Source organism: Canis lupus, chromosome X, assembly GCF_048164855.1.
Source record: "Canis lupus baileyi chromosome X, mCanLup2.hap1, whole genome shotgun sequence".
In the NCBI taxonomy this organism is placed as follows: Eukaryota; Metazoa; Chordata; class Mammalia; order Carnivora; family Canidae; genus Canis; species Canis lupus.
In genome coordinates, this window is record NC_132876.1 from 1,737,069 (window position 1) to 1,763,249 (window position 26,181).

At 60.9% G+C, this 26,181-nt stretch overlaps 2 protein-coding genes and 1 non-coding gene across 11 annotated transcripts; 1 reads left to right on the top strand and 2 right to left on the bottom strand.

Annotated features, from left to right (window-relative positions):
* Nucleotides 1-1,467: 1,467 nt before the first annotated feature.
* Nucleotides 1,468-8,710, top strand: DNASE1L1 (deoxyribonuclease 1 like 1). Of its 9 annotated transcripts, none has more exons than XM_072816469.1 (8): nt 1,468-1,606; nt 5,308-5,517; nt 5,778-5,866; nt 5,946-6,032; nt 7,176-7,276; nt 7,416-7,528; nt 7,609-7,857; nt 7,948-8,710. In XM_072816469.1, exons 2-8 carry the CDS (start codon nt 5,386-5,388, stop codon nt 8,062-8,064), a joined length of 888 nt encoding a protein of 295 aa, XP_072672570.1. In that variant the 5' UTR covers nt 1,468-1,606; nt 5,308-5,385; the 3' UTR covers nt 8,065-8,710. The 9 variants fall into 9 exon arrangements, with proteins under 9 accessions (XP_072672570.1, XP_072672576.1, XP_072672573.1 ...); XM_072816472.1 differs by having other exon boundaries at nt 1,477-1,610; XM_072816470.1 differs by having other exon boundaries at nt 1,477-1,606; nt 5,311-5,517.
* Nucleotides 8,711-9,980: 1,270 nt separating this feature from the next.
* On the bottom strand, nt 9,981-12,688 carry RPL10 (ribosomal protein L10). The gene is made up of 6 exons (XM_072816479.1): nt 12,511-12,688; nt 11,583-11,641; nt 11,379-11,486; nt 11,026-11,164; nt 10,274-10,436; nt 9,981-10,189 (listed from the first exon to the last, which is right to left on the bottom strand). Exons 1-6 carry the CDS (start codon nt 12,531-12,533, stop codon nt 10,037-10,039), a joined length of 645 nt encoding a protein of 214 aa, XP_072672580.1. The 5' UTR covers nt 12,534-12,688; the 3' UTR covers nt 9,981-10,036.
* On the bottom strand, nt 10,484-10,617 carry LOC140628934 (small nucleolar RNA SNORA70). Its single transcript, XR_012026849.1, has one exon. It is a non-coding gene; the product is annotated as a small nucleolar RNA SNORA70 (small nucleolar RNA).
* Nucleotides 12,689-26,181: the final 13,493 nt, after the last annotated feature.

Genomic DNA, 26,181 nt, shown 5'->3' on the forward strand with positions numbered 1-26,181 from the left:
TTCAAGACCCACATTGGGCATAGAGATAACTTAAAATCTTTTTTTTAAAGATTTTATTCATCCATCAATGAGAGACACACAGAGAGAGAGAGAGAGGCAGACACACAGGCAGAGGGAAGAGCAGGCTCCATGCAGGGAGCCCGATGTGGGACTCCATCCCAGGACTCTGGGATCACGCCCTGGGCTGAAGGTAGGCACTAAATAGCTGAGCCACCCAAGTATCCCCAAAATATTTTTTTAATTTGTATTTATTTATTCATGAGAGATACACAGAGAGAGAGAGAGAGGCAGAGACACAGGCAGACGGAGAAGCAGGTTCTTCGCAGGGAGCCTAATGTGGGACTGGATCCCGAGACCCTGGGATCATGCCCTGAGCTGAAGGCAGACGCTCGACCGCTGAGCCACCCGGGCTGCCCAAAATCTTTAAAATATAATAAAAACCAAAAAACTTTTGAGAAGCAGCCCGGGTGGATCACGCTCTGGGCTGAAGGCCCAAAGAGTGAGTTTCTACATAAAAACCAGTTAGAAGGGGCACCTGGGGGGCTCAGCAGTTGAACATCTGCCTTGGGCTCAGGACGTGACCCTGGGGTCCTGGAATCGAGTCCCACCTCGGGCTCCCTGCAGGGGGCCTGCTTCTCCCTCTGCCTGTGTCTCTGCCTCTCTCTGTGTGTCTCATGAATAAACAAATAAAATCTTTCTTTTTAAATTTTTATTTATTTATGATAGTCACAGAGAGAGAGAGAGAGAGGCAGAGACACAGGCAGAGGGAGAAGCAGGCTCCATGCACCGGGAGCCCGACGTGGGATTCGATCCCGGGTCTCCAGGATCACGCCCGGGCCAAAGGCAGGCGCGAAACCGCTGCGCCACCCAGGGATCCCAAGAAATAAAATCTTAAAAAAAACTTTCGGGGATCCCGGGGTGGCTCAGCGGTTTGGCGACTGACTGCCTTGGGCCCAGGGTGTGACCCTGGAGTTCCGGGATCGAGTCCCGCATCGGGCTCCCTGCATGGAGCCTGCTTCTCCCTCTGCCTGGGTGTCTGCCTCTCTCTCTCTCTATGCGTGTTATCATAAATAAATAAAAAAAAAAGGCTTTCGAGTCTTCTCATCGCCGTGGCAGTCGTAACGTGCTAAGGCCCACGGCTGCTGCCAACGGGACATTGCCCTCGCGATTGCGCCGCCATCAACGGCGAGGACCCGCCGCCGGCCTACAGAGTCCCCGGAGTGCCCGGGTCGTCCCCACGGCGACAGAGCAGGCGCCCACGGGCCCCGGGCTACCGGCCTTGTAGCCTCCCCGTCTGGGGCGCGGTCCCCCGCGGGCGGCTCCCAGCGATCGCCCAGCCGTGGGGACGGGCGCAGCCGCTGGCCTGGTGCCCCGACGGACTCAGGCCTGTCACCGCCCGCAGCCGCGGCCGCCGGCGCCTGCTTCCACGTGGGGGGCGGAGGTGGAGCCGGGGCGCCGGCCCGCGGGGCACACCAGCGCCAGGAAGGGCGGGGCGGCCCGGCCTCTTCCTCTTCCCCCACCCGGGCCTGCCCAGACGGCGCTGCGGTGCCGCGGGGGTGCTGCGATCTGCTCACAGCTCCGCGGGCGCGGATACCGGCCGCTCTGAGTAGGTAGGGGGCCCTGCGGGCGGAGGGGGGGTGACCCCCGCCTGAGGCCTGCGGTGAGAGGGGACGGGAGCCCCGCGGCTGGGGCCAAGGCTGGGGGCTGGGGGCCGGGGCTGCGCTGTGGACTAGAGCCGGGAGACTCACTCCGGGTCTTTCTGCCCTGATGGGGGGGAGGGGACCCCTGACCCTAGAACCCCCAAGCCTTCCCTTGACAGCCCCAGGCTGCTCAAATGTCCACCGTACATCCCAGAATAGTAACCAGGGCAGGACACCCAAGCCAGCATGAGTGACGGAGCAGGTGGCCCGGGAGAGACGGGCACTCAGGCCAGCCAGGATCGTGAAGGAGACGCAGAGACCCTATGACAAAGAGGGAGGAACGGAGAAGAGACGGGGCGAAAGAGGCATACAGGGCCTGAGTGAGGCACACAGTGAGCCCCCGGGGGAGGTGACCAAGTGGCAGCTGGAATGCACTGGGAAGTGACTCAAACAGGGCTGAAAGGGGCGGCTGGGTGGCGCCGCGACTGAACGTCCTACTGGGTTTCAGCTCAGGTCCCAATCTCGGGTCTTCAGGGTCGTGAGATTGAGCCCCGAGTAGGGCTCTGTGCTCAGTGCGGAGTCTGCTTGGGCTTCTCTCTCCCTCTTGCTCCCTATTTGTGCTCTCTCTCTAAAATAAAGAAATTAATCTTTATTTTTTTAAAAGATTTATTTATTACAGAGAGAGATGCAGAGGGAGAAGCAGCCCCGTGCAGGGAGCCCGACGTGAGACTCGATCCCGGGTCCCCAGAATCACACCCCGGGCCAAAGGCAGCACTAAACCAATGGGCCACCCGGGCTGCCCAAGAAAGTCATCTTTAAAAATACAGAAAAGGGGGATCCCTGGGTGGCGCAGCAGTTTAGCGCCTGCCTTTGGCCCAGGGCGCGATCCCGGAAACCCAGGATCGAGTCCCACGTCAGGCTCCCGCTGCATGGAGCCTGTGTCTCTGCCTCTCTCTCTCTCTCTCTCTCTCTCTCTCACTGTGTGCCTGTCATGAATAAATAAAATCAAATAATTTTAAAAAATAAAAAAATAAAAAATAAAAATAAAAATACAGAAAAGGGGCAGCCCTGGTGGCTCACCGGTTTGGCGCCGTCTTCAGCCGGGGGTGTGATCCTGGGGACCCGGGATCGAGTCCCACGTCGGGCTCCCAGCATGGAGCCTGCTTCCTCTCTGCCTGCATCTCTGCCTCTCTGTGTGTGTGTGTGTGTGTGTGTGCCTCTCATGAATAAATAAATAAATAGAATCTTTAAAAAAAATAAAAATAAAGAAGAGTGCTGAACGCTATCAGTGGAAGGGACGGGGGCAAGGGACAAAAGCAGAGGACGAATATGATTCCTTTTGCAGAGTCAACAGTTCCAGCCAAGAAATGACCCAACTAACTAGGCGTTCCACCCCATAGGCCCTTGCTACAAGGGTTTTGCCCCAATCGCGCCTTATGTGAGCCAGTCTGAGCTAGACTGGAGCTGAGCGCCAAAGCTCTTCTGAGTTCTCCTTCTTAAAAAAAAAAAAAGATTTATTAATTTGTGTGTGTGAGAGAGAGAGAGAGAGAGAGAGAGAGAGAGAGAGGCAGAGACACAGGAGGAGGGAGAAGCAGGCTCCATGCCAGGAGCCTGACGCAGGACTCGATCCCGGGTCTCCAGGATCACACCCCGGGCCAAAGGCAGGCGCCAAACCGATGAGCCACCCAGGGATCCCCCTCTCCTGGGTTCTCCTAAAGTAAATCTCCTATAGGCACAGCTTTCCACCATGTTTTGTTTTGTTTTTTTAATTTTTTAAAATTTTTTTATTCCATGTTTTGAACATACGTTGTATGCACTAGCATGTCGACGTGCTAGGCACGCACAGTTGAGCCAGAAGTGCCTGTGTAAGCCCCCTGGCCCCACCCGCTAAGATACAGGATAAAAGCTTCCTGTATTAGCCTCAGGGGGAGACAGTACTTTGAGATTTATCTCCATATCTCCTTGTAACAAAAAGTTGAAACCTCTTTGCTTTCAACATTTCCTTGGGTTCTGCTCAATTTGGGGCACCCCAAGTGGTGAACCCCTTGAGTTTGGCTACAAAGGTGACAGAGAGAAACAGGCAGACAGAAGTAGAGGGACTTATGTTGCTTAAATGACAATGACACAGATGGGGATCAAGCGAGGGGGCTGAACCCCAATGACACGACAAAGTTTGGGTGCATCTGCACCAAAGATCAGCCGAGAGACGCTCCGAAAGAGGGGGCTTCAGCTGGTAGGATGAGCAAGAGGGGCTGTCCGGTGGTGGCAGGGCTGTGGGAAAGGGGTGCATCACACACTGCCGCGGGGGATTTGGCCTGGCTGAGATCACTTCCGGTGCTATATGCCCTTGAACCAGGCCATTCCACTGGTGGGAGTTTGTCTTGGAGATATCATCTCAGCAGCAGGGAGGTAGGTGTGAAGGCGATCCTCCTGTTGATAATGGTGGTGAGAAGTTGAAATTAGCTGTGAGGTTGAACTCTTGTGACCTGTTGTTGGTGGGAATGTAAAAAAAAGTGGGGGGATCCCTGGGTGGCTCAGCGGTTTAGCGCTGCCTTCAGCCCAGGGCCTGATCCTGGGGTCCTGGGATCGAGTCCCGCTTGGGCTCCCTGCATGGGGCCTGCTTCTCCCTCTGCCTGTGTCTCTGCCTCTCTCTCTCTCTCACTGCATGTGTGTCCCTCGTGAATGAATAAATAAATAAAAATCTCTTTAAAAAAAATAAGGAGAGAGGAAGGGGGGCTGCTGGGGGAGAGGGGGTGTCTAATGGTGACAGTTTCAGTTTGGAAAGTTGGAAAAATTCTGGCGATGGGTGGTGGTGATGGTTGCATCACAATGGAAATGTACTTAATGCCACTGAACTGTACCCTCAAAAATGGTTAAGATGGTTAAAAAAAAAGAAAGAAAGAAACCCGGCTAAGATGGTAAATCCTATACTATGTGTATTTTACCATATTTAAAAAGAATGAAGTCCCAGGGGCGCTTGGCTGGCTCAGTCAGTGGAGCATGAGACTCTTGATCTCAGGGTTGTGAGTTTAAGCCCCACGTTGGATGTAGAGATTGCCTAAAAATCTTTTTTAAAATATGTATTTATTGGGCAGCCCCGGTGGCCCAGAGGTTTAGCACCACCTTCGGCCCAGGGCGTGACCCTGGAGGCCCGGGATCGAGTCCCGCGTCGGGCTCCCTGCATGGGGCCTGCTTCTCCCTCTGCCTGTGTCTCTGCCTCTCTCTCTCTCTGCCTCTCATGAATAAATAAATGAAATCTTTTTTTTTTGAAATCTTTTTTAAAAATATGTATTTATTTTAGACAGAGTGCATGTGAGCAGGGGGAGGGGCGGAGGGAGAGGAAGCGAGAGAGAAAGAGAGAGAAGCTGACTCCTCCCAGAGCCTGGAGCCCGACAACACAGGGCTCGATCCCACAACCCCGAGATCGTGACCTGAGCCAAAATCAAGTGTTGGATGCCCAACCGACTGCACCACCAGGATCCCCACTTAAAAATAAAATCATAAAAAAAAATAATGAAGTCAAGCCATATGTGCCGATGTTGGAAGGTGTCCAAAGGGACAAAGGCGGGAAATCTGCAGTGCTGATGCTGGCACTTCTGGGAGGTTCGAACTGGGTGGCAGGGTGAGCATCACTTCCTCTGTTCCACATGCCATGTCCTCTGAGAAGCAGAACTGAGCCTCGCCGGCACCGTACCCTGGGACGACCTGGATTCCTCCAGAAGGTCCCAGCAGCGCCCACACAGCCATGCATTACCCAGCCGTGCTCCTGCTTCTCCTGCCCGGTGGGGCTGAGGCCTTTCGCATCTGTGCCTTCAATGCCCAGCGGCTGACGCTTTCCAAGGTGGCCAGGGAACATGTGATGGACATCTTTGTCCGGGTAGGTGCCCCCGCCCGAAGCCCCCTGCCCTGCCTGCCCAGAGGAGGGAGGACATCGAGACGCTGACCCCAGTCTCCTCCTCTGTGATGCGGGTGCGGCGTGGTTGGGGTGGCACTCAGGCTTCTCCCGGGTCCTGTCTGGTCCCGGTGCTGTCTGGGGGCCTCAGCCAGAGAGCCGCATCGGTACCACTTCCCCAGGGACCCCACCTTGCTCCTGGGGTCGCTGGCACTGAGCGGGGCCGGCCCTCCCGGGTCTTGCAGATCCTGGCTCGCTGCGACATCATGGTGCTGCAGGAGGTGGTGGACTCTTCTGGCAGTGCTATATCCCTCCTGCTTCGAGAACTCAATCGGTGAGGAGGGCTCTGGGGGTCTGACCGAGGGCCCCCCAGAGCCTCAGGGCCCCTGACCTGGGTTTCCCTGTCCTGGCAGATTTGATAACTCCGGGTTCTACAGCTTCTTGAGCAGCCCCTTGCTAGGGCGCAACACATACATGGAGAAGTACGTGTACATCTACCGGTAAGCGCAGGTGGCGGCCAGGGCGGACGTGGCATTGGCCGTGTGTGAGATGGCTCCGTAGTCCCAAGAGCTACAGGATCCTTCCTCCTGCTGGGGCCCTCGCCTTCTCATTGCACTTTTTTCCTCCTCAGTGGTTTTCTTTTGGTATCTTACTCCCCTCTACCCCAGCCAGCTTTCCCGCCCACATGTCCCTACCGCAGGAGGCCTTCCCTATCCATGCTCAGATGTGGGGCCCCCCTGCAAGGGCTCAGGGCAGGCTGGGCTGCTCTTTGAGAATGGCCGGCCGAAGCTCCTGGGAAGAGACAACGACGGGGGCTGACTGTGGGCCTTGGGCAGGCCCGCTCTCCAGAGACCGCCCTAAGTCCTTCAGACAGCCTGGGGTGGGGGGAGCCCTCCAGGGTCAGGATAGAGAGGGCAAGGGGGTGGTCAGGTAAGGAGATCTATTTATATAGATGAAATCACGTGTCTAGAATTCACTCCCAAATAATGGGGGCGGGGGGTTGCAGAAACACATCCATGTAGGATTGCTCATAACAGCCCCAAATCAGAAGTAGCTATCCAGGTGCCCATCAGCCGCTGACTGGGTAAACAAAAGGCGGTCTCTTTGTGCACTGGAATGTCACGCAGCCACAGGAAGGAGTGAAGCTGGGAGCCATGCTGCAGAGCCAATGGGCCTTGAAAACCTCTGCTAAGGGAAAGGAGCCAGACACAAAAGACCACGTAGTATTTTCTTTCCATTCACACCAAGTGTCCAAAACAGGCAAATCTACAGACAGAAAACAGATCAGTGGCTGCCAGGGGCGGAGCAGAGGGGCATGGGGGGGGCACTGCTCATGGGTACGAGATTTCTCTTTCGGGCCGTAAGAGTGTTCCAAAACGGATCGTGGCGATGGTTTGACAACCCTGTGAATGTGCTAAGCGCCACTGAATTCTGGGTTTGAAACAGGTGAATTCCGTGGTATGTGCGTGTGAATTATGTCTCAATAAAAAACAAGTTCTGGAAAAGCGGCGAGGAAGGCTGCAGTCACATGAAACAGGGCTAGTCGTGGAGGGCCCCTCGCTGAGTGCCAGCTCTGACGTAGGCACTCGCGAAGCCAAATCGGTGATGGGGGGGCCACTGCTTCTCATCCCTTGGTCCCCCAGGTCCCACAAGACACAGGTATTGGATTCCTACGTGTACGAGGACAAGGATGATCTCTTTGCCCGGGAGCCGTTCGTGGCCCAGTTCACTTTTCCCAGCAAGGGTAGGAAGGGAAGAAGGGTGGCCCTGCTGTGTGGGAGCGGGCAGGGGGGTCTGGCTGGTTCCCTGAGGGCTTGGTTACTGGCAGAGGCTGGGTGGGGAATGCCCGGAGCGGGTGGGAGCCTCATCCTGGGGCCTTGCAGTCCTTCCCAGCCTGGTGCTGGTCCCACTGCACACCACTCCGAAGGCCGTGGAGAAGGAGCTGAATGCCCTGTACGACGTGTTTCTGGACGTCTCCCAGCGCTGGCAGAGCAAGGTAGGGCTGGCCAGATCGCACAGGAGGGCCAGGGACACGATGGCTGGGTGGCCGGGCCTGACTGCTGTCCCCCTGCCCAGGACATGATCCTGCTTGGGGACTTCAACGCTGACTGCGCCTCACTGAACAAAAAGCGCCTGGCTGAGCTGGCGCTGCGGACCGAGGCGGGCTTCCGCTGGGTGATCGCCGACGGGGAGGACACCACGGTGCGGGCCAGCACCCACTGCGCCTACGACCGCATAGTGCTGCACGGGGAGCGCTGCCAGAGTCTGCTCAGCTCCGCGGCCGCCTTTAACTTCCCCAGGAGCTTCAGACTCAACGAAGAGGAGGTAAAGGGGCGAGGCAGGGACCGGCTCACGGCCAAGTCCCCCCGCCCGACACTGAGACACTGACGCTGTCCCCCCACTGCCTTCCCCCAGGCCCTCAACATCAGCGACCACTACCCTGTGGAAGTGGAGCTGAGCCGGGCGGCACCCAGGGTCCAGCCTCTTGGCCTGGCTGCTCTGTTGCTGTTGCTGCTACTCCTGCTCCCCTAGCTGGGCCTGGTGGCCTGAACCAGCCTGGGGCCTGCTACCCACAGATGGGAGGACTGTGCTGCCTTCGGGACTCAAATCGTGGTCTCTCCTCTCTGCTCCGGGGACCCAGAGACTCCTGAGGGGCTTCGGCTGCAGCCCTCCTCCATCTGACTATAGCTCTGCCCCACTGGACTGCAACCCGTCTCCACCTGCCTTTTCTTTGGCTTTGGTTTGTGTTCTTTGGTTGGGCCCCTGCCTGGCATTAGAATGTAGAAGGCGGCAGGGACCCTGAGGCTAGACCCATGGCACTCTGCCCCTGGCTAGTGTCACGAGAGGGGATAGAGTAGGCTCTAGGGCTGGGGGAGGAGGAAAGGGGGCTCAGGTGATTTTGGCTCAACTGCAAGGCTCAGAAAAGGGAATCACAACAGAACAGATTTTATTATAGGACAAAGAGGGAACTTACACGCTGAGAAAAAGCTAAATTTGGGGATATTACACATGTGGAGCAGATGTGCCCGAGAGCCATTTTTATTGCATACAGGATTCACAGGAATCTGCATTAAGATTCCAGCAGATACAATGACCGATAAGCAGTTTACACACGCAGTAACTAGTGAACAGAGTATGTTTAAACTCGTAATCTAATAAATCAAAGTAGCTGCAAACAGCCCTGCTGCTGCCTTCTGTCAAGCCCACGTTCACGACCATTCACGACCATTGTGCAGCTCAGCCTCCCTCCGCCCAGGGTACCGCCAGTCCACACTGACTGGCAGGTGTAGGAGGCATGGCTCAGGCTGGTTACCCAGGCGACAGGTGCATACAGAAAATAGATGTAACACTTCTCACGTAATAGCAACTGTGTGGATACGCGGGCTTGTAGGTTAAGGACTCTTTATTAGGATGTCGGGATCACAGAACTCTCCCTTCCCAGTTTCAATTTTCGGGGAACAGCTCAGTAAAACCACCTAGCAGGTATCAGGGCCATTTTAGCACAAATGCTTACAGATTAGAACCATTTGAAGGCCAAAAATAAAAGGGATTTTAAACCTTAGAAATGGCTGTTTAGTAAGGATTGCAAAAGGTCAGAGGATGGGCCACAGAGCTTACATGCAGCACACAGCCCAGCCTGGGCAAGCAGAGGGGGCCTCTGCAACCACTGTGCCCTGCTCTGGAGCCAGATTCCTTTAGGATTCTCTTCTGGGTGCAGAGCCACGTGCCATCAGGCCTAACAGAGTTCCTGGGGGTATCTTTCCTCCTCCAGGATGTGGAATCCAACGCTACTCTTGTAAACCTGGCACACAGTTGAGGTGCCAGACAGCACTCCGGAATCCCCAGGCCCAGGGGAGCTGCACACTACTTGCCATGAGGTCTTCTTGCTAAGCCCTATGGGCCACTTAAGGTTGGGAGCTGGGTATCAGAATGGACACTGGCCACAGTGGCCAAGGATGTGAAAGGAGTCCTCAGAAGGAGTGGAGTCAGGACTGCTGCCTGAAAACTTGAGCACAACTCTTCATGAGCCAACTTCAAGACCTGTCTTCTAGAGGACTGGCTTAAAAGGTGTCTGGAACCAGGCCTAGTCTCACTTCTCCCCATTTCCAGTTATGTTTCTGGTAGGGTCCTCAGCGAGAACTTTTGCAGCAGCTCCAAGTTAACTGTAGGCCACAAGCCCTTTTTCATCACACTGGGGCAGGGCACTGGCCTAAAGAAGCATTCAATGCCTATGGAGTCATCACAGCCTGGATTTGTGAAAAGAGATTCTGAACTGAATTTCTGACCTAAGCAGGTCCAAATCATAGTGCCATTTAGGCAACTTGGAGGATGGTATGTTCTAGGCCATATTCCTAATGTTTCCTTGTTGGCCCAGGGCCAGTTTGTAGTCTTTTCATGATTTCCAAAGAGCCCCCCACCCTCCATGAATCCAGATGCAAAGACAGACAGACAGGAAGCAGGATTTATTGGTGGGCATGAATAGGGTTCGGGTGGTGCAAGGTTCTCATGAGTGGAGAGCCCTCCATTTGTCCAAGGGGCCACGATTAGGGATGTATTTGACCCCACAGCCATCTGGGATGAGCCGCTTTTCGGCCACCATATCTTCAAATTCGTCCGCATTAAACTTAGTAAAGCCCCACTTCTTGGAGATGTGGATCTAGGGAGAGATGAAGAGGATGGCATCAGGAAACCTAGACACTGGGGCAAGCAAAGGCAGGACGGTGGTTTCAGCACAACTCACCTTCTGGCGGCCAGGGAACTTGAACTTGGCCCTGCGTAGGGCCTCAATCACATGCTCCTTGTTCTGCAGCTTGGTACGGATGGACATGATGACTTGGCCAATGTGGACCCTGGCTACTGTGCCCTGGGGCTTCCCAAAGGCACCTCGCATACCTGTCTGCAGCCTAGATTGGAGATAACATTATGTCAGACCTCTAAGTCGACCACAAAGGGCTGTCTCCAAGGTCCCTTAGGGCAACCCATACAATCAACAGGCTGCATACACTACCAAGGAGGCTACTGTTTGCAGCCATGGCACACTGGGCCCCCATGGAGAAAGAGCACAGTCGGCTTAATTGGCTGCAGAAAACAGAAAACTCAAAACAGACTAGCCAGTTCCTCTAAGGGGTCATTGGCTCATCTGAAAGCCCTCCAACCTGTGACTGCTTCAGCTACCTGCTTGCTGGCAGATGGCTGGCATCAGGATTAAAGTTACTCCCTCAGAAGGAGCCCCCTCCACCTGTCACCAAGAGGCTAAGACAGTCACAATGTCTTTTGTGCTTGTTTCTGCAAAGCAGTTCTCTGTGGTGTTATGGGGCAAAAATGGCCCATTAAGATCCGTTTCATAGCCTAAATTTAACCTGGCTGTATTATTAAATGGTTGAATTCTGTGTGAGGCCATCTCTTTGCCCTAATGAAAAAAAATCAAGCCAAACAAAGGCCTCAAGTTATGAGTAAACACCTGAAAAAGCAGAGACCCAAGACCCAGCTCACCTGTCAGCTCCAGCACAGGACAACATCTTGTTGATACGGATAACATGGAAGGGATGGAGCCGCACTCGGATGTGAAAACCATCTTTGCCACAGCTTTTCACCATGTACTTGTTGGCACAAATACGGGCAGCCTCCAGGGCTAGGGTGATGACATGTGGCAACAGAGTGAGAGGAGATAAACACACACGTTTTTATTGTAACCCTCCCCGACTCACAGTATATCTGTACTGATGGGTGAGTTTTTCAGAAAGGCTCACCGTTAGGCACTCATTAAAATAGAAATCCAGTGCAGTGTGTTCTGGGTCTGGTGGGGGGCAGCTAGAAGGGACAGCCATTAAGGAATCCTGCCTCACCTTCAGAGGAGAGCTGCTCATACTCATCTGACACCATGTGGCCACATAATGGGAACTCATCCACTTTTGCCTTCTTCCGCCCCAGATCAAAGATGCGAATCTTGGCATCTGAAAAGACCTTCGTTAGGTGTGTGGGGGAGGGGGGTACCATTGGCAATTGAGTCAGTGCGGCCAAACCAGTTTGGGAGCACGCCCACTACTTACCAGGGACACCTCTGCAGAAGCGTGACTTTGGATACGGCTTGTTCTTACAGTACCGGTAACTGCGGAGAGGGGAGGAAACCGAAGTTTAAAGTTCACAAGTGAATGTAACAATAAACACTTTGAGGCTCCCTTAAGTTAAAACCAAAGGAGGGCTGCGAATGGGGAGGGCAACAACGTATCAATCGGTTTCCAGTCCTGGAAACTGGATCTAAGCAAGACAACCAAAACAAGGTGGTCAGAACTTAGAAAACACCCATTCTAAGAATATAAAAGCCCAAAAACCTCGCTTGATCCTTTATGGCCTCATACTTCTAACAGATCCTAGGGGACTTTTCTAGGTACAAAAAAAAAGACCCTCTCACTTCAAGACACGGAAGATTTGCTGAGTATTAGTGAGTCAGTTTCATGCTATCCACCGACTTTTGGGCACGTGGCATTAAATCGGGGCTCCGGACCACGTGTGGAGAGATTCTAACGCCCCCTGCAGGACATACAAGGCGACTGAGCCCGCTTTTCAGGGCGGCCCTTGGCGCCCAAGAAGGCACGGGCATGTCGCCCGGAAATAAGACCGGGATAGCACACAAAGGCCCTGAAAGGGTATCGAGCTTCCTAAGGCGGCGAATTTCCAAGACAGGAAGGATGCAAGGCGGACGTGGCTTCCAGGCCGAAAGTGACGGAGCGCAGCCAGTCCAAGGAAAATCGGCCACCCCAACACCCAACAAAACAGAAGATGCTCTGAAAAGCCGCATGGACCTTAAACAGTATAATCGAAGATCCCAAGCGACCCGGGAGGCACTGGGAGAGACGTGGAGTGTGTCCCCAGCACAGGAGCGCTCCACTCGAGGCCCCACCCCACGGCTGCTTTTAGCAGCCAAGCGCAGTCCTCCCTCCTTTCTCAGCTGCCAAATTGTACGGGTTGGGCACTCACCACCGGGCGGGGCGGCGACCCATGGCGACACCAGATCTTCAGTGGCTGCAACGAAACAGACAAAGTCGGAAGAGAAGACGGAGACAGGCCTCCAAGCAGGCCAGAGAGTCAGAGAGCGCACGGGACAAGCCCGGAACCCCGGCTACTCACCGCGCCGAAGGAAAAAGAGGCGCTCCCACGCCTGCGCAGGCCTTATATAGGCGGACTATCTTCCCGCGCAGTTACCATAGAGTCGCGGCCGGGGCGGGCGGGTGCTCTGCCACACTTCCGGACCACAGATGCAGCCGCCCGGTGCGCCTGCGCACGGGCGTGGCGTCCGGACCTGCGCGGGCTGGGTCCCCGCCGGGAGCTGGTGCGCGGGCGGCCGGCCGGCCAATCGGGCGTCGCCACATCGGCGCGGAGAGGCCAGTTTCCGGCTGGCCATCTTGGGTGTAGGGCTCTTGGCCGAGGCTTTGCCCTAACTGTGAGAGACCTGTGGTCCTGAAAAAGAAGGAAAACACCCTCGAGTGGGGCTTACGCGGCTGCGTGCGGCTTCCTGGGGGTCACGGGGCTGACACCCTCCCTCTGGGCTCCAGGGCCCCACGACACACGCCAGGCTGGAGTCTCGCTCAGCGTTCCTTTGTCGGCGGAGCCGCGGGCTCCCCCCGCCCACGCCTCCCCCGCCCTAACCGGACGCTCCGGACCTGGCTCGGCTGGGAACCACGCGCAGATCCCTCGTTCGCCGGAGGCGCAGGGCGGGGCTGCGCGCTCTCGCGAGAAAAAGGCCCGCGCGGGGGGGCGGGCGCCTCACCCGTGATCGGGTGCCCGAGAGACCCCGTGTGCCCATTTGCTCCCGCCCCGCCCATCCCCTCCCCGCCCACCCTGACCCGGCAGAGAAAAGAAACTTGGGGCGCCCCGGGTGACTTGGAGAACGAGGGCGGCAACCCCCACCCAAGACGGCAAAGGAGCACTGTCATTCCTTCTCTGGCCGCGCCCCACTCCTAGCCTCTGAGAGCCGCCTTACTGGGCGCTCGTGGGCGCTTCCACCGCCCCCGGCCCCAGATGGTGGCCCTGCCGCACACGCCCCCTTGTCCCGCCTCTGCGTGCCAGCGCCTAGAGTGTGCCTCTGAAATGGATCGCCCTACAATAAAGCCCCCCCCCCCCCGCCCACAGGAGTGGACTCCAGTAGGGCCGCCGAAGCGGCGCTGCGGTTACCAGCCATCTCAGTCCCGGCCAGAAGTGCCCACCGTTCTGGAGGTGGGGAACAGGACAAAGATGACAAGGTCTTAACCGTGTCACTTGATAGGTGTGGCCTACCAAGGAGGCACTCCTGACCAAGCACACCAGTTCTTCTCCAGGACAACTGTCCGTTGAGTAAATGCCTGCAGGTCTCCTGTGGTTTCTCCTTAGAACAGTAGTGCAGAGGGCTTCCCAGGGAACCCAGCTCCCCGTGGTTCTGGAAACTCCGTAACAGTCTATGATTCCACCAGAACAACGAAAGGTTATTTTGTTCCCAACCTACAGCATTTAGAGTTATGTATATCGGGATCCCTGGGTGGCGCAGCGGTTTGGCGCCTGCCTTTGGCCCAGGGCGCGATCCTGGAGACCCGGGATCGAATCCCACATCGGGCTCCCGGTGCATGGAGCCTGCTTCTCCCTCTGCCTGTGTCTCTGCCTCTCTCTCTTTCTCTCTCTGTGACTATCATAAATAAATAAAAATTAAAAAAAAAATAGAGTTATGTGTATCAAACATGGTACACCGTTCTGGCTTCTTATTTCATTCATGATGATCTTTAAAAAAAATTTTTTTGGGGGATCCCTGGGTGGCGCACCGGTTTAGCGCCTGCCTTCGGCCCAGGGCGCGATCCTGGAGACCGGGGATCGAGTCCCAGGTCGGGCTCCCGGTACATGGAGTCTGCTTCTCCCTCTGCCTGGGTCTCTGCCTCTCTCTCTCTCTCTCTCTCTCTCTCACTGTGTGCCTATCATAAATAAAAAAACTTAAAAAAATTTTTTTTGAGGGCTTGAACTCTTGACCCAGGGATCAAGACTCTCATGCCTTACCAGCTGAGCCTTCCAGGCAGCCCCATGGTGAGCTTTTCAGAGCTTTTGAAAGATGCAAGGGTTCCCACTCTAAATGTTCTCTCAAAGCTTCACTAAAAAGAGCTGCTTCAGGGTCCCTGGGTGGCTCAGTGGTTGAGCACCTGCCTTCGGCCCAGGGCGTGATCCTGGGGTTCTAGGGTCGAGTCCCACCTCAGGCTCCCTGATTGGAGCCTGCTTCTCCCTCTGCCTGTCTCTCTCTCTTTCTTTTTTTTTTTTTTTAAAGATTTTACTTATTTATTCATAGAGACACACACAGAGAGAGGAAGAGACACAGGCAGAGGGAGAAATAGGCTCCTTGCAGGGAACCCAACATGGAACTCGATCCAGGGTCTCCAGGATCACACCTTGGGCGGAAGGCAGCACTAAACCGCTGCACCACCAGGGCTGCCCTCTCTCTTTCTCTCTCTCTGTATGTGTCTCTCATGAATGAATGAATGAATAAATAAATAAATAAATAAATAAATAATCTTTAAAAAATAAAAATAAAAAGAGCTGCTTCTAGGGCTTTCCATGGAACATAGAGAGTGGGGTGTTCAGATCCACTGTGATGAATCTACCTACAAATTGCCCTCCCTCTGACACTTTTTCAAAAAAGATTTAATTTATTTACTCATGAAAGATAGGCACAGACACAAGCAGATGGAGAAGCAGGCTCCATACAGGGAGCCCGACGTGGGACTCAATCCTGGGGACTCCAGGATCACACCCTGGGCTGAACGCAGGCGCTCAACCACTGAGCCACCCAGGCGTCCCTCCATCTAACACTTTATTTGTTTTTTCTCCCCCTAACACGTTGGATTCCCTTCTCTACCTCATACGAAGGCAATCCTAGCACTGAAACCCATCAAGTACAGGAACCTGGGTGGCACAGTGGTTGAGCATCAGCTTTGGCTCAGGGCGTGACCCCGGGGTCCTGGGATAGAGTCCCACATCGGGCTCCCCACAGGGAGCCTGCTTCTCCCTCTACCCATGACTCTCTTTGTCTCTGTGTGTCTCATAAATAAATCAATACAATCTTAAAAAAATCAAATAAGGACAGCAGTGAGTCCAAATTGCAGTCAACAAACCAAGTGTGGGGCTAGATTTCCCACCAGCGCACCCGCTACCACATTCAATCTGGAACTTCTCCTAAGTGCACCACAATCAGTGATTTCAGAACCACTGACTGTCTCAATTCACCTCCTTACTTACTGTGACAGCCCGAGAATGCACTGTGATGCAAAATCAAATTGGACTCATTTGTGAATCCCCAGTTAAATCTGGGGATTTATACTGATCTGCGGGCTATTTCCTCATGGTTCAGACTTTGTCCCCGTGGCGCATACTATTATTGCACCCTAGTAATGGGTTGAATGGTAAAGGGGCTGTTGCATGGGGACTCAAGGACAACTGAGTTCCCTTGCAAGGCATCTACCCCAGAAGTAATGACACATTCCTCTAGCGAGGAAATACTACTCCCTTAGATGCAGAAAGCAACTACTTCCACCCACAAGCAGGGCTCAGAGGCACCCAGGGCATCTCAATTCTCAGCTCCCAGCGAGGCCAACCATGGGTCCCAATTCCGGGCTGCAGGGCCGCGCTCCTCCACGCCGGCCTCCCTTGCACGTGGGAAACGCAGAGAGCCTGGGAATTCCACTGACGCTGGCATCTGTGAGCCGCACAATGAAACCCCGTGTCTGATTTCCTGCCCTGAGCCCTTGAGGGAGAGGGAGTAAGAGAATTTGGGGGGCTGCGGTGCAGGGACGCTGCTGGTCCTACTGTGAGCCAAGCGGACAAGGAAGTACCCTGCGCTCGTCCCACCTCGCCCCGCTGTCGGGGCGCCCCGGGCTCCTCGCACACCCCGACCTCGCAGCCGTAGTGAGCACCACGGGCAGGGGAGCACCCGCCCGCCCCCGGCTCCCCGCGCCGGGGGGCCTGGAGCCTGCCGCCTGGGGGGTCCCTGCCGCCGCCCAGGAGTCTCACCCCCCCAAGGGCAAGGGCGGAGCCGCCCCCAGGATCCATCCCGGCGGTCCAGCTCGGGGCCCACGCCGGTTCAGTCCCCAATCAGGCGGCAGGAGTCAGCATTCTAGAAACAGTCCCTCCGCGGAGGGAACTGCAGGCGAGCAGCAGGGTCCTCGGCCTGACGGCGGGGACTGCGGGGACGGGCGGCCCGGAGCCCCCCGGAGCCCCGGGGCTGTGGGAGGAACCTGAGGCCCAGGGCGAGGGCAGGAGGGGGGGCTGGCCTCCGAAGCGAGGGCCCTGGACTCGTGGGGGGACTGCTGTCGCCCGCGGGGAAGGAGGAAGCCACATGACCCTCCAAGGGGGGACCCCGCGCAGGAGGGGGCTGCTGAGGCCCCGGCTTCCCGCCGCTGGGCCTGGCCTGGGCGCCCCACCTCTGCTGTACCCCCGCCCCCCGCTGCCATTCCTGCTGCAATGACTGTGGTTCTTAGGCCTCGTGTGCTTTCCCACACCTGCCTGGACGCTCCCCTGTGTTTGAAGGAAGCCCCGCACCCAGCCTGGGGCTGGGACGCCCCACCCCGACACCCAGGGGTGCGGCCCTGGCGACCGGCCGCCCAGCTGCGCCTGGCCTGGGCCCCTCGGATGTCGGCTCTTCCCGTGACGCCTTGCCCTGGGTCCTCGGGTCCGTGTAGCTCAGGGGCTGGTGGCCACGTGCGGAGCGAGTGGCTTTCTACCCCAGTAGTGCAAACCGTGTGTAAATACCTGTGAGCACCCTCCGTGAGCTCAGCAGGATTCAAAGGTCAGTCCCTGAGGTGCAGCCCCCTACACACACGCGCACACACGCGCACACACGCTTAACCACGTGAGCAGGCCCTTCTCGGGCTCACCCTCCGCCCTCGGCTGCGTGCTGGCCCGAGGCCCCCCGGGGGTACTCGACTGGGCCCCCCTCTCAGGCCTCAGGAGCCTACGGGTTCCCCGGGGGACTGTAGAGCAGGCCCCCCGAAGGGCTCGGCTGGCAGCCCTGCGGCCTGGACGGGGCCTCAGCTGCCTGCCAGCCGGGGTGCAGAGGAAGCCGCCCCACCCGCTGGAGGGCTCTCCTCCTTTCCTCACCTGCAGACGGGCTCCCCCCTGGGGAGCTGGGCCAGGAGCCAGCAGTGCTGGCAGGACAGTGGGGGGCGGCTCCTCCAGCAGCAGGGGGCCCGCTGGAGCCCCTGGGCCCGCAGCCTGGGGAAGGCAGCCCCTGCTCGGGGACACTGGGACGGCAGTGGGGGGATCTCCCCCGCGCCCCCACCCGCAGCTCATTCACGCCCACCTCTTTTCCTATCCCTGTCCTTCCTTCCCCCGCGGAGCTCACCCTTCCAGAACCTGGGTTTGGGTTTGGCGGGACCTGCTGTCCCTGCTGAAAGCCGTCCCCCCTGGCACCCGGGAAACCCCAGGGCAGCTCCCCCCGCAGCCTCGGCCTCATCCCCGCTCCCTCCTCTCATTCCCGGGCTCTGCTCCCCAGGGATCTCCCTGGCTGACCTGCGGCCACGATGCACTGAAACAGCGTCACTAACCTTTCCCCATTCCCCACTTCCTGCCCTTCTCCCGCACTGGACTGGCCTCCCGGGTCCGGTCGGCAGGGCCCGGGGGCAGAGCGGCGGGGCCGGCCCCCACCCTGCGGCCCCGGGCAGCACGGGACCGTGTGGACGACGCCCGGGGCCGCGGCGATGGGCCCAGCACGGAGGGACTGGCAGCGGGGACTGCCGAGCTCCCCCCGAGTCACCTGACCAGCCTCACGCGAGGGAAGAGGCCTTTGTGCCCGGGATCATCGACTGGGAGCTTCGTACATTTGGTCCTACAAACGAGTGCAACTTCGGGGCGCCTGGCGGGCTCCGCTGAGGAGCAAGCAACTCGACCTCGGGGTTGTGGGTGCGAGCCCCACGGGGGTGTACACAGCGCTTCAAAGTAAAATCTTAAAAAAGAGGCGTAACTTCTCTTGTAAAAAAAAAAAAAAGACTTATTGGGGGGTATCTTGGGCGGCTCAGCGGTTCAGCACGCCTTCGGCCCAGGGCGTGATCCTGGAGACCCGGGATCCAGTCCCGCGTCAGGCTCCCTGCATGGGGCCTGCTTCTCCCTCTGACTGTCTCTGACTCTGCCTGAGAGACACAGAGAGAGAGGCAGAGACACAGGCAGAAGTAGAAGCAGCTCCCTGCGGGGAGCCCAGGACCCCGGGATCACGCCCTGAGCCAAAGGCAGACGCTCAACCGCTGAGCCACCCCGCGCCCAACACCCATCACCTCCTGACAGCCCAACCAGCAGGCTGAGTCTTTCAAGACAAAGACGCACTGAGGGAAACACGTGCAACATTCGTGACAACTAAGAGCCCTAGCGGAGGGCAAGTACGCGTCCTTCGGGGAGGCAATTACTTCGCGTATTAAGACGTCCAGTGCCCACAGGCCGTGACCTGGCGATTCCACCAGGAAGAGGGAGCGGCCTGGAGGGCGATTGACACCTTCACGGTGTGGACTTGCAGCGCTGCGATGAACCGCAGAGAGAGAGGAGAAAGGGACAGGTACCACCAACTGGGGGGCCGCATTATGTAAACTATGGCACATGGATGCTGTCAAAGCCATGCAGCCAGAGAAGCAGTGAGCTAGACATTTGTTTAATGACCTGGAAGGTTTCCACAGAGCTTTTTTTTTTTTTTAAGATTTTATTCACTTATTCATGAGAGATTTCATCCTGATTCTCCAGGATCATGGCCTGGGTCAAAGGCGGCGCCAAAGCGCTGGGCCATCGGGGCTGCCCCTCCGGCAGGTCCTTAAAATTAAACGTCCAGGGGCGTGGGCTGGCTCAGTCTGCAGAGCGTGGGAATCTCGATCTCGGGATCCTGAGCCCCAGCCCCACGGTGGGTGCAGAGAAGATAGACCTTATTTTTTCTAAGATTTATTCATTTATTCATGATAGACACAGACAGAGAGAGAGGCAGAGACACAGGCAGAGGGAGAAGCAGGCTCCACGCAGGGAGCCCAACCCGGGACCGGATTCCGGGACTCCAGGATCGCGCCCTGGGCCCAAGGCAGGTGCTAAACCGCTGCGCCACCCAGGGATCCCGAAGAAGATAGACTTTAAAGCCAAGCGTCCATCGCCACAGGCCCCACCATTGTACCCTTGGGCATTTATACCAAACAGATGGACACAGGATGACACGGAAACGTGTCCATGAATGTTCCAGCAGGTGTAGTGGTAGGAACCCGCAGCTGGCAACAGGCATCCCGCCCTCCGCAGGGCGGGGGAATGCGCGTGCCCCTGGCTGCCCCAGGGCAAGGGCTGCAGCAGCTCGCAATAGGAAGGAAGAACCGACTGTGGACGCACACACGCACACACGCAGCAATCTGGATGGGCCTCCAGGGCGTGGTGTGAGGGGAGGGGGGGAGGGGGGGCCATCGCCCCGGGTTACTGATGCGGCCTGCACAGCGCACCGGTCCGTTTCCCTCAGTGATCAAGGGACCAAGCGCTAGACCAGAACACAGCACTGGTGGCCGAGGGGCGGGAGGAGAGGGGAGGAGGCTGTGCTTAGGCCAACGGGGGGGCTCCTCGGGAGGGACCGAGTGGGCAGGATGCCCAGGGGTCACTTGGATCTACCCGCGTGCGGGGCCGCGCGCGCGCACACGGACGCACCACGCTCCGAGCGGCCCTCGGGTGCCCCGTGCCATTTGCTAGTGTGCCCCGCGCAGTCGTGCAACACGCCGGCCCTAGGAGAACCGAGCGAAGCGCCCTGGAGGCTCCGGGTCATTCCCCGGAGTTTCCTCGCTGCCAGACCCAAGTCCAAACCAAAGCACACAGGCAGGGCGACTCTGCAGAGTCCCCAGTCCCCACGCCACCGCCGAGGCCCAGGGCCCGCGTCCAGGCCTCCCGCCGCTCCCGGGCCGGGGCTAGGAGGGGGCGCGGGGGCGGAGCCCGAGGGGCCTGCGGGTCGTGATTGGGCAGCGGGGCGTCCGTCAGGCTCCCAGGGGCCGGGCTTTCTCAGGCGGCCGGGGGGCGGGCCCGTCCGGAACCGAGCTTCTTGATTGGCGGAACGAAGCGGAAGGGGCGGGCCGGGAGGGCGGGGCCCCGCTACGGGCGGGGCGGGGCCCCCGCGCCTGCGCTGAGGGACGTAAGGGGACTCACCGGGGCGTCGGGGCGGGGCCAGCGCGCGGGAACCACGGCCCAGCCTTCCCCACGCGCCCGGGTCCCTGGGCTGCCGCCCCGCCGCTCCGGGGGTCTGGGCCCGGCCGGAGGCCGCCTTCCCCGAGGCCTGGGGGCCCCGTCCTTCCGGGGGAGGCCGAGGAGAAGCCCCTAGGGCGTCCGGGCCCCGGGGCGCGGTGGGGGGCTCCGTCGGGCTCCTCTCCCGCGCGCCCTGCAGGTCCCGCCCGCGCCGTCCTGGGAGTCTGACCCGCAGACGGCCGGGCGCGGTGTACCGGGGCCCCCGGGGCCGGAGTCGGGGCAGGGCGGTGGGCCCCCCCCGGGGCGACCGGGGACCGAGTCCGTCGCAGGCCAGGCCCCTGAGAGGGCTCGGCGGGGGGCTCCTGGGCGGTCCCCCTCGCAGGGCCGACCCCGACCGTGGCCCTGCCACACCCACGCGCGCGCCCTGCTCCTCGCCCCGCCCGCCGCGGGCCCCGCCGCGCGCACCCCCTGCAGCAGGCCACTGTGTCCCAGCGCCCTCGGGGTGCGTCGCACGGTTCTCTGCAAAGCGCAGGTCCCGAGGTCCCGGCAGCACACGCACACGCACACGCGTGCACACACACGCCCAGTGCCCGGCAGGTGGGCAGGGCGGCGGCCAGTGATGGGGACGGTTCTCTGCAAAGCGCGGGTCCCGAGGTCCCGGCAGCACGCGCACACGCACACGCGTGCACACACACGCCCAGTGCCCGGCAGGTGGGCGGGGGGGCGGCCAGTGATGGGGACGGTTCTCTGCAAAGCGCGGGTCCCGAGGTCCCGGCAGCACGCGCACACGCACACGCGTGCACACACACGCCCAGTGCCCGGCAGGTGGGCAGGACCACGGCCAGTGCGCGGGGGCGCGGTGCTCCCCGGGGCATGTGTGCACACTCGTGCGGTGGGCACGGCAGGAAGGTAACGAAGCGTTTCCCGCGGCCCTGGGCAGGTGTGCCCGGGGGGGGGGAGTCGTGCACCCGCACGCCCGGGCCGCTCCGGCCCCTCCCCGCGGCCGTCAGCTGTGCCGCCTGCCGGCCCGTCGGGGGAGCGCAGCAGGGTGCGCCGGCACGGGCGGCTCCAGGCTGCTGGAGGAGCGGGGCCTTCGGGACCCGGGCGCGCCGCGGTTCTCACGCTGCAGGGCCGCATGGGAAGCCCCGCAGGGTCTGTTCACACTCGGATCGCGGGCTCCGCCCCGGACTCTGAGCTTGCACACCTGAGGTGGGGCCTGAGAACAGCGCCTCGGGCAGCTCCGGGCTGCTGCGGCTGCTGCGCCTGCGCGACCGGGACCGCCCCCCCCCGTCCCCCCCCCAGCAGCCGGGCCCGGCCGGGAGTCCTAGGTGTGCGCATGCTCCCTGCCCTCCTGGGCCCCGCTCCTTCGCAGGGTCCCCGTGGCCCGCGCCTGGAGCTGCAGCCCTCGAGGGCTGGGGACTTCCCGCTGAGCGGCGGTCACCCTGCCCTGCCTGGGTGGGCGGGGTGGGGGCGGGGAGCGGCCTCGGCCCGGGGGCAAGGGGCGTCGGCTCGGGGCGCTGCCGGGCGGCCCCAGGCCCGGGTGACAGCACGTGGACACCAGGAGACGGGAGGGGAGGACCTCGGACTGCAGGGCGGAGACCCGCGGCCGCGCCCCAGCCGGGCCAGGAGCGGCCTGGACGGCGACAGTGGCCTGGGGGAGCCCGGCCGCGGGGCCTGCCGCCGAGGGCCCCCAGCGCTCTGCTCGGCGCGGCCGGCCTCTCCTGGGGCGCTGCCCCTCGCACCCCTTCTTCCCCGCCCCCGGCTGAGGCCGCTCCCTGCCCCCGGCTCCCCCACCCACGGCGGCGCTCTGGCCCGGGGCTGCGGTCGGTGGGAGCGGCAGGTGGAGGGCAAGGCCGGTCCCTGGCCACCGCGTGTCCCCGGGGCGAGCAGCTCGGGGACCCTGGCCCGTGAGCGCGTCCTGGCCGCGGGGTCCGGTGAGTGGCCTTCGGCTGGCCTCGGCCTCGGCCTCCCCGGCCCTGCGCCCGCGGGCGCCTCGGCCTTTTCCTTGTGGACACTTGGCGCCCTGCTGTCAGGAGACGCGCGCTGAGTCACATCTGCCTGCTATTTTTGCCCCGCCTGTCACTTGTCCCTTGACTCTGTGGTTTGGGGTTTGTCTTTGGTCAGGCACACAACTTGAGTTTGGGTGTCATCGGACTCTCCAGGCTTTTCCACATTTTTCTTTTTTAAGATTGATTCACTTGAGGGGTGTCTGGCTGGCTCAGCGTTTGGGTGCCTGCCTTGGGCTCGGGCCTGATCCCGGGGTGTAGGATCCAGTCCCGCGCCGGGCTCCCCGCGGGGAGCCCGCTTCTCCCCCTGCCTGTGGCTCTGCCTCTCTCACGGATAAATAAAGGAAAGCTTTAAAAAAAGAAACGTTTATTTTTTGAGACCGAAGGGACCAGGAGGAGCAGAGGGAGAGGGCGGGACGGGATCCCCAAGCCGACTCCCCGCTGAGCCGGGAGCCCCACGGCCTCCATCCCAGGACCCTGACGCCGTGACCTGAGCCCAGACCAAGAGGGGACGCTCAGCCCACTGAGTGAGCGGCGGCTCCGCAGCTCAGAGGGTCCCCGTCCTAGGGCACATCCCCCGGGGGAGGCGAGGCCCCAGCGCCCCGGGAGGCCCGAGGGGGGGCGCCTCCGGGCCTCTGGCAGGAGTTCGCCGCCCGGTGCAGGGGAGGCCCAGGAAGCCCTTGCCGTATCCGCAGCCCGGGGGCGCCCCGCGGGGGAGCTGTCGACCCCCAGGCTGGGTGGCAGCAGGTTCCCGGCTCCCAGGGCCCCACCCAGGGGCTCCGGCCTGCCCCCACCCCGTCCTCTCCTTCCCCCGGTGGGGGGAGCGGCCGCCCTGAGGCAGGGGTCCCCTCTGTGTGCACACAGGCCTCCTCCCTGGCCTCCCCCACTGCCCTGGCCTCCCCGGCGGCTGCCAAGCGGGCGGGGGCAGCGGGTGCGGAGGACAGGCCCGGGGGCACAGCCCAGGTGGGGGCGGCCCGGCTGGGGGTGGCGGGGCCGCGGGCAGGGGCGCAGAGGAGCGGCTGTCGGCACGTCCTTGCTCCGGAGAGGTGCCACCGCGTCCTCCCCCCCGGCGGGGACTCGCACGGGACTCCCCGGTGACACGCTCCCACTCGCTCGGCAGCTCTGCTGCGTCACGCGGCTTCCGGGGGCCGCTTGTCCTGCTGGCTGTCGCAGCGGGGCCCCTGGTGGCTGCCCTGTGCCCGTCGAGCCCGAGGACGGCGGGTGTCTCGGGAGCGGGGCAGGCTCCCCGGGCGCAGAGGCACAGGCCGCGGTGCTGGCTGGGCCTTCCCCTTGCCTCGGGGACGTGCTCGGGCTCCCGGGGACACCCGTCAGCAGGGGCAGGGCCGCGGGGTCCTGAGAGGGCTCCCCGGACACACCGAGGCCCCTGGATCCGCAGCCCCGGGCCACCCGCGACCTCGCCATCCCGCCGGCCTGTCCCGCGGAGGCCTGGTGGGTGCTCAGCCCTCCCTCCCCCCCGTGCACAGGGGCTCCCACTGGTGGCCGCCCTGGGAGTGGCCCTGCCACCCGGCCCCGGCCGGTCCCCACGCCCCCCCCCCAGGGGCCTGCCTCTCTCCCCGCCGCGTGTGCAGGCCTGTCCTCTGCAGGGGTGCCGACCCAGGGCAAAGGCAGCCGCCCCCACTGTGCAGGGCTCGCCTCACCCTCCGCCGCCCCTGGCTGCGGCCTCAGGGTGGCTCAGTGACACCTTCGGGGACTGTCCCGCGGGTAGTGGCGGAGGCGGGCCTGTCACCCAATCACTGAGCGGGTGGGGCGGGGGCTGCTGGGTGACGCGTCCCTGGAGGCACCTGCCCCCCGAGGAGGAGACCCCGGCCTCCGGGGGGCCTGTCCGCAGCCGGCCTGGGCCCAGGACCCCGCGGTCCGGGGCAGCAGAGCGCTGAGTGCACCTGAGGTCCCCGTGTCACGCGGCACCTGCGTGCTCCCGGCCCTGCCTGTCTGGGGGGCCACCCCAGCCTCGTCCCCCTGGCTGTGTCGGGGCCCTGGCGGTGGGGCTGCCCTGGAGCACCTTGGCCCCGCGTCCTGGAGTGGGGTGAGCCCACCGGGGCTGGGTGGCCCAAGGGACCCCCAACGGTCCCCGGACTGACGATCCCTGTGTTCAAGTGCTGGGACTCCGTCACCGGCTCAGTGGAGCAGCAGCCCCAGCCCCCCCACAGGCCCAGTGCTCCCCTTTCCTCACCCGGAGGGGCGGGGGGGACACAGGGGAGGGTCCGCCGCAGAGGTGTGGCTGGGCCAGGGCTGCAGGCTGCCTGTGGGGTGGGGGTGGTCACCTCGGCCATCTGCTGCCTGGGCCTGCCTGGACCTGGGGACCAGCCGGGACCTGCGGGCCGGTGGTGCTCCCGACCAGGGTGACCCTGTCCCCTCCCTGGACCTAATGGATGATGTGGGGCCGGCCCTGGGGGGGGTTGGCGGTCGGGGCTGGTGTGGGGCCTGCTGGGGCTGAGCCTCGCCCCCTGCTGGCTCTGGGGGACCTACCAGGCCTCCTCACCCGGTGCCCGAGTCCGGGAGCCTGGCTGGGGGCGGGGGGGTAGGAGGGTCCCAGGCCGTCTGTCCCCCGCAGGATGGAGCCCTGGCGGGCCTTGGCCGGGTGCCATGGGCCTGTGTACCCCCGAGCCCTCCGCAGGGACGGCCTCCCGGTCCTGCTCCCTCCTGCCCCCGCCTGGGGGGGCGTCGGGCTCGGGCCCGGCCTGTGGCCTCCGTGCGGGGCTGTCCCCCAGCTGGCATCTCCTGGCCTGGCCGCCCGACATGGGTCACAGCCGCCCGGGGAGGGCCGGGGACCCCGGGTTAGCGGGGCGTGGCTCCGGAGCGTCTCCCGTGGGGGCCCGGCCAGCTCGCCCAGCGGCGGGGCCTGAGCGCCTTCTCCGGTGCCCTCTGCCCCGGGTGCGCAGGGGGGTCCCGGGGCCGGCCACCAGGAACGCGGGGCGGCAGGCCCGCAGTCACGGAGATGCCCGAGCGCCACTCTCCTGATCAGTGACTCCATGTGCTGTGGGTTTTCCTAGCGTGTTTGGGGAGGGGGGTCTGTGGCTTGGGAAGGTGGCCACTGCCTGGTCCTCTTTCTCCCTTTGTTGGGCTCCTGGGGCTTCAGCGGGCTGGGAGAAGCGCCCCTAGGCGCTGGGTCTCGCTGGCCCAGAACGTGCTTCCTAATGCAGGTGTTGCCAGCGAGCCTGGAGCGGCCAGGTGGGGGTGGGGGTCGGGGAGGCCCGGAAGCTGAGGCCTGGTTGTGTTTAAAGCCCTGCCCTGCACGTGGGGGTGCCGTAGAGGGGTCGCTGTCCGGGGCCGCAGGGAGATCAGCAGTGCTGTGTAGATGGCCGCAGAACCAGGCCGGAGCTTTGCAGGGTTTGATAGGCTTTTTATTTTTTTATTTTTTATTTTTTTAAATTTTTATTTATTTATGATAATCACAGAGAGAGAAAGAGAGGCAGAGACACAGGCAGAGAGAAGCAGGCTC

Coding starts and splice junctions, on each gene's coding strand:
- RPL10 (XM_072816479.1), bottom strand. CDS start 12,533: ATGGGTCGCCGCCCCGCCCGGTG. Junction 11,642..12,510: donor GGTCGCCGCCCCGCCCGGTG/GTGAGTGCCCAA, acceptor CCCTCTCCGCAG/TTACCGGTACTGTAAGAACA. Junction 11,165..11,378: donor TGAGCAGCTCTCCTCTGAAG/GTGAGGCAGGAT, acceptor TCATCACCCTAG/CCCTGGAGGCTGCCCGTATT.
- DNASE1L1 (XM_072816469.1), top strand. CDS start 5,386: ATGCATTACCCAGCCGTGCTCCTGCTTCTCCTGCCCGGTGGGGCTGAG. Junction 5,867..5,945: donor CTGCTTCGAGAACTCAATCG/GTGAGGAGGGCT, acceptor CTGTCCTGGCAG/ATTTGATAACTCCGGGTTCT. Junction 7,858..7,947: donor TCAGACTCAACGAAGAGGAG/GTAAAGGGGCGA, acceptor GCCTTCCCCCAG/GCCCTCAACATCAGCGACCA.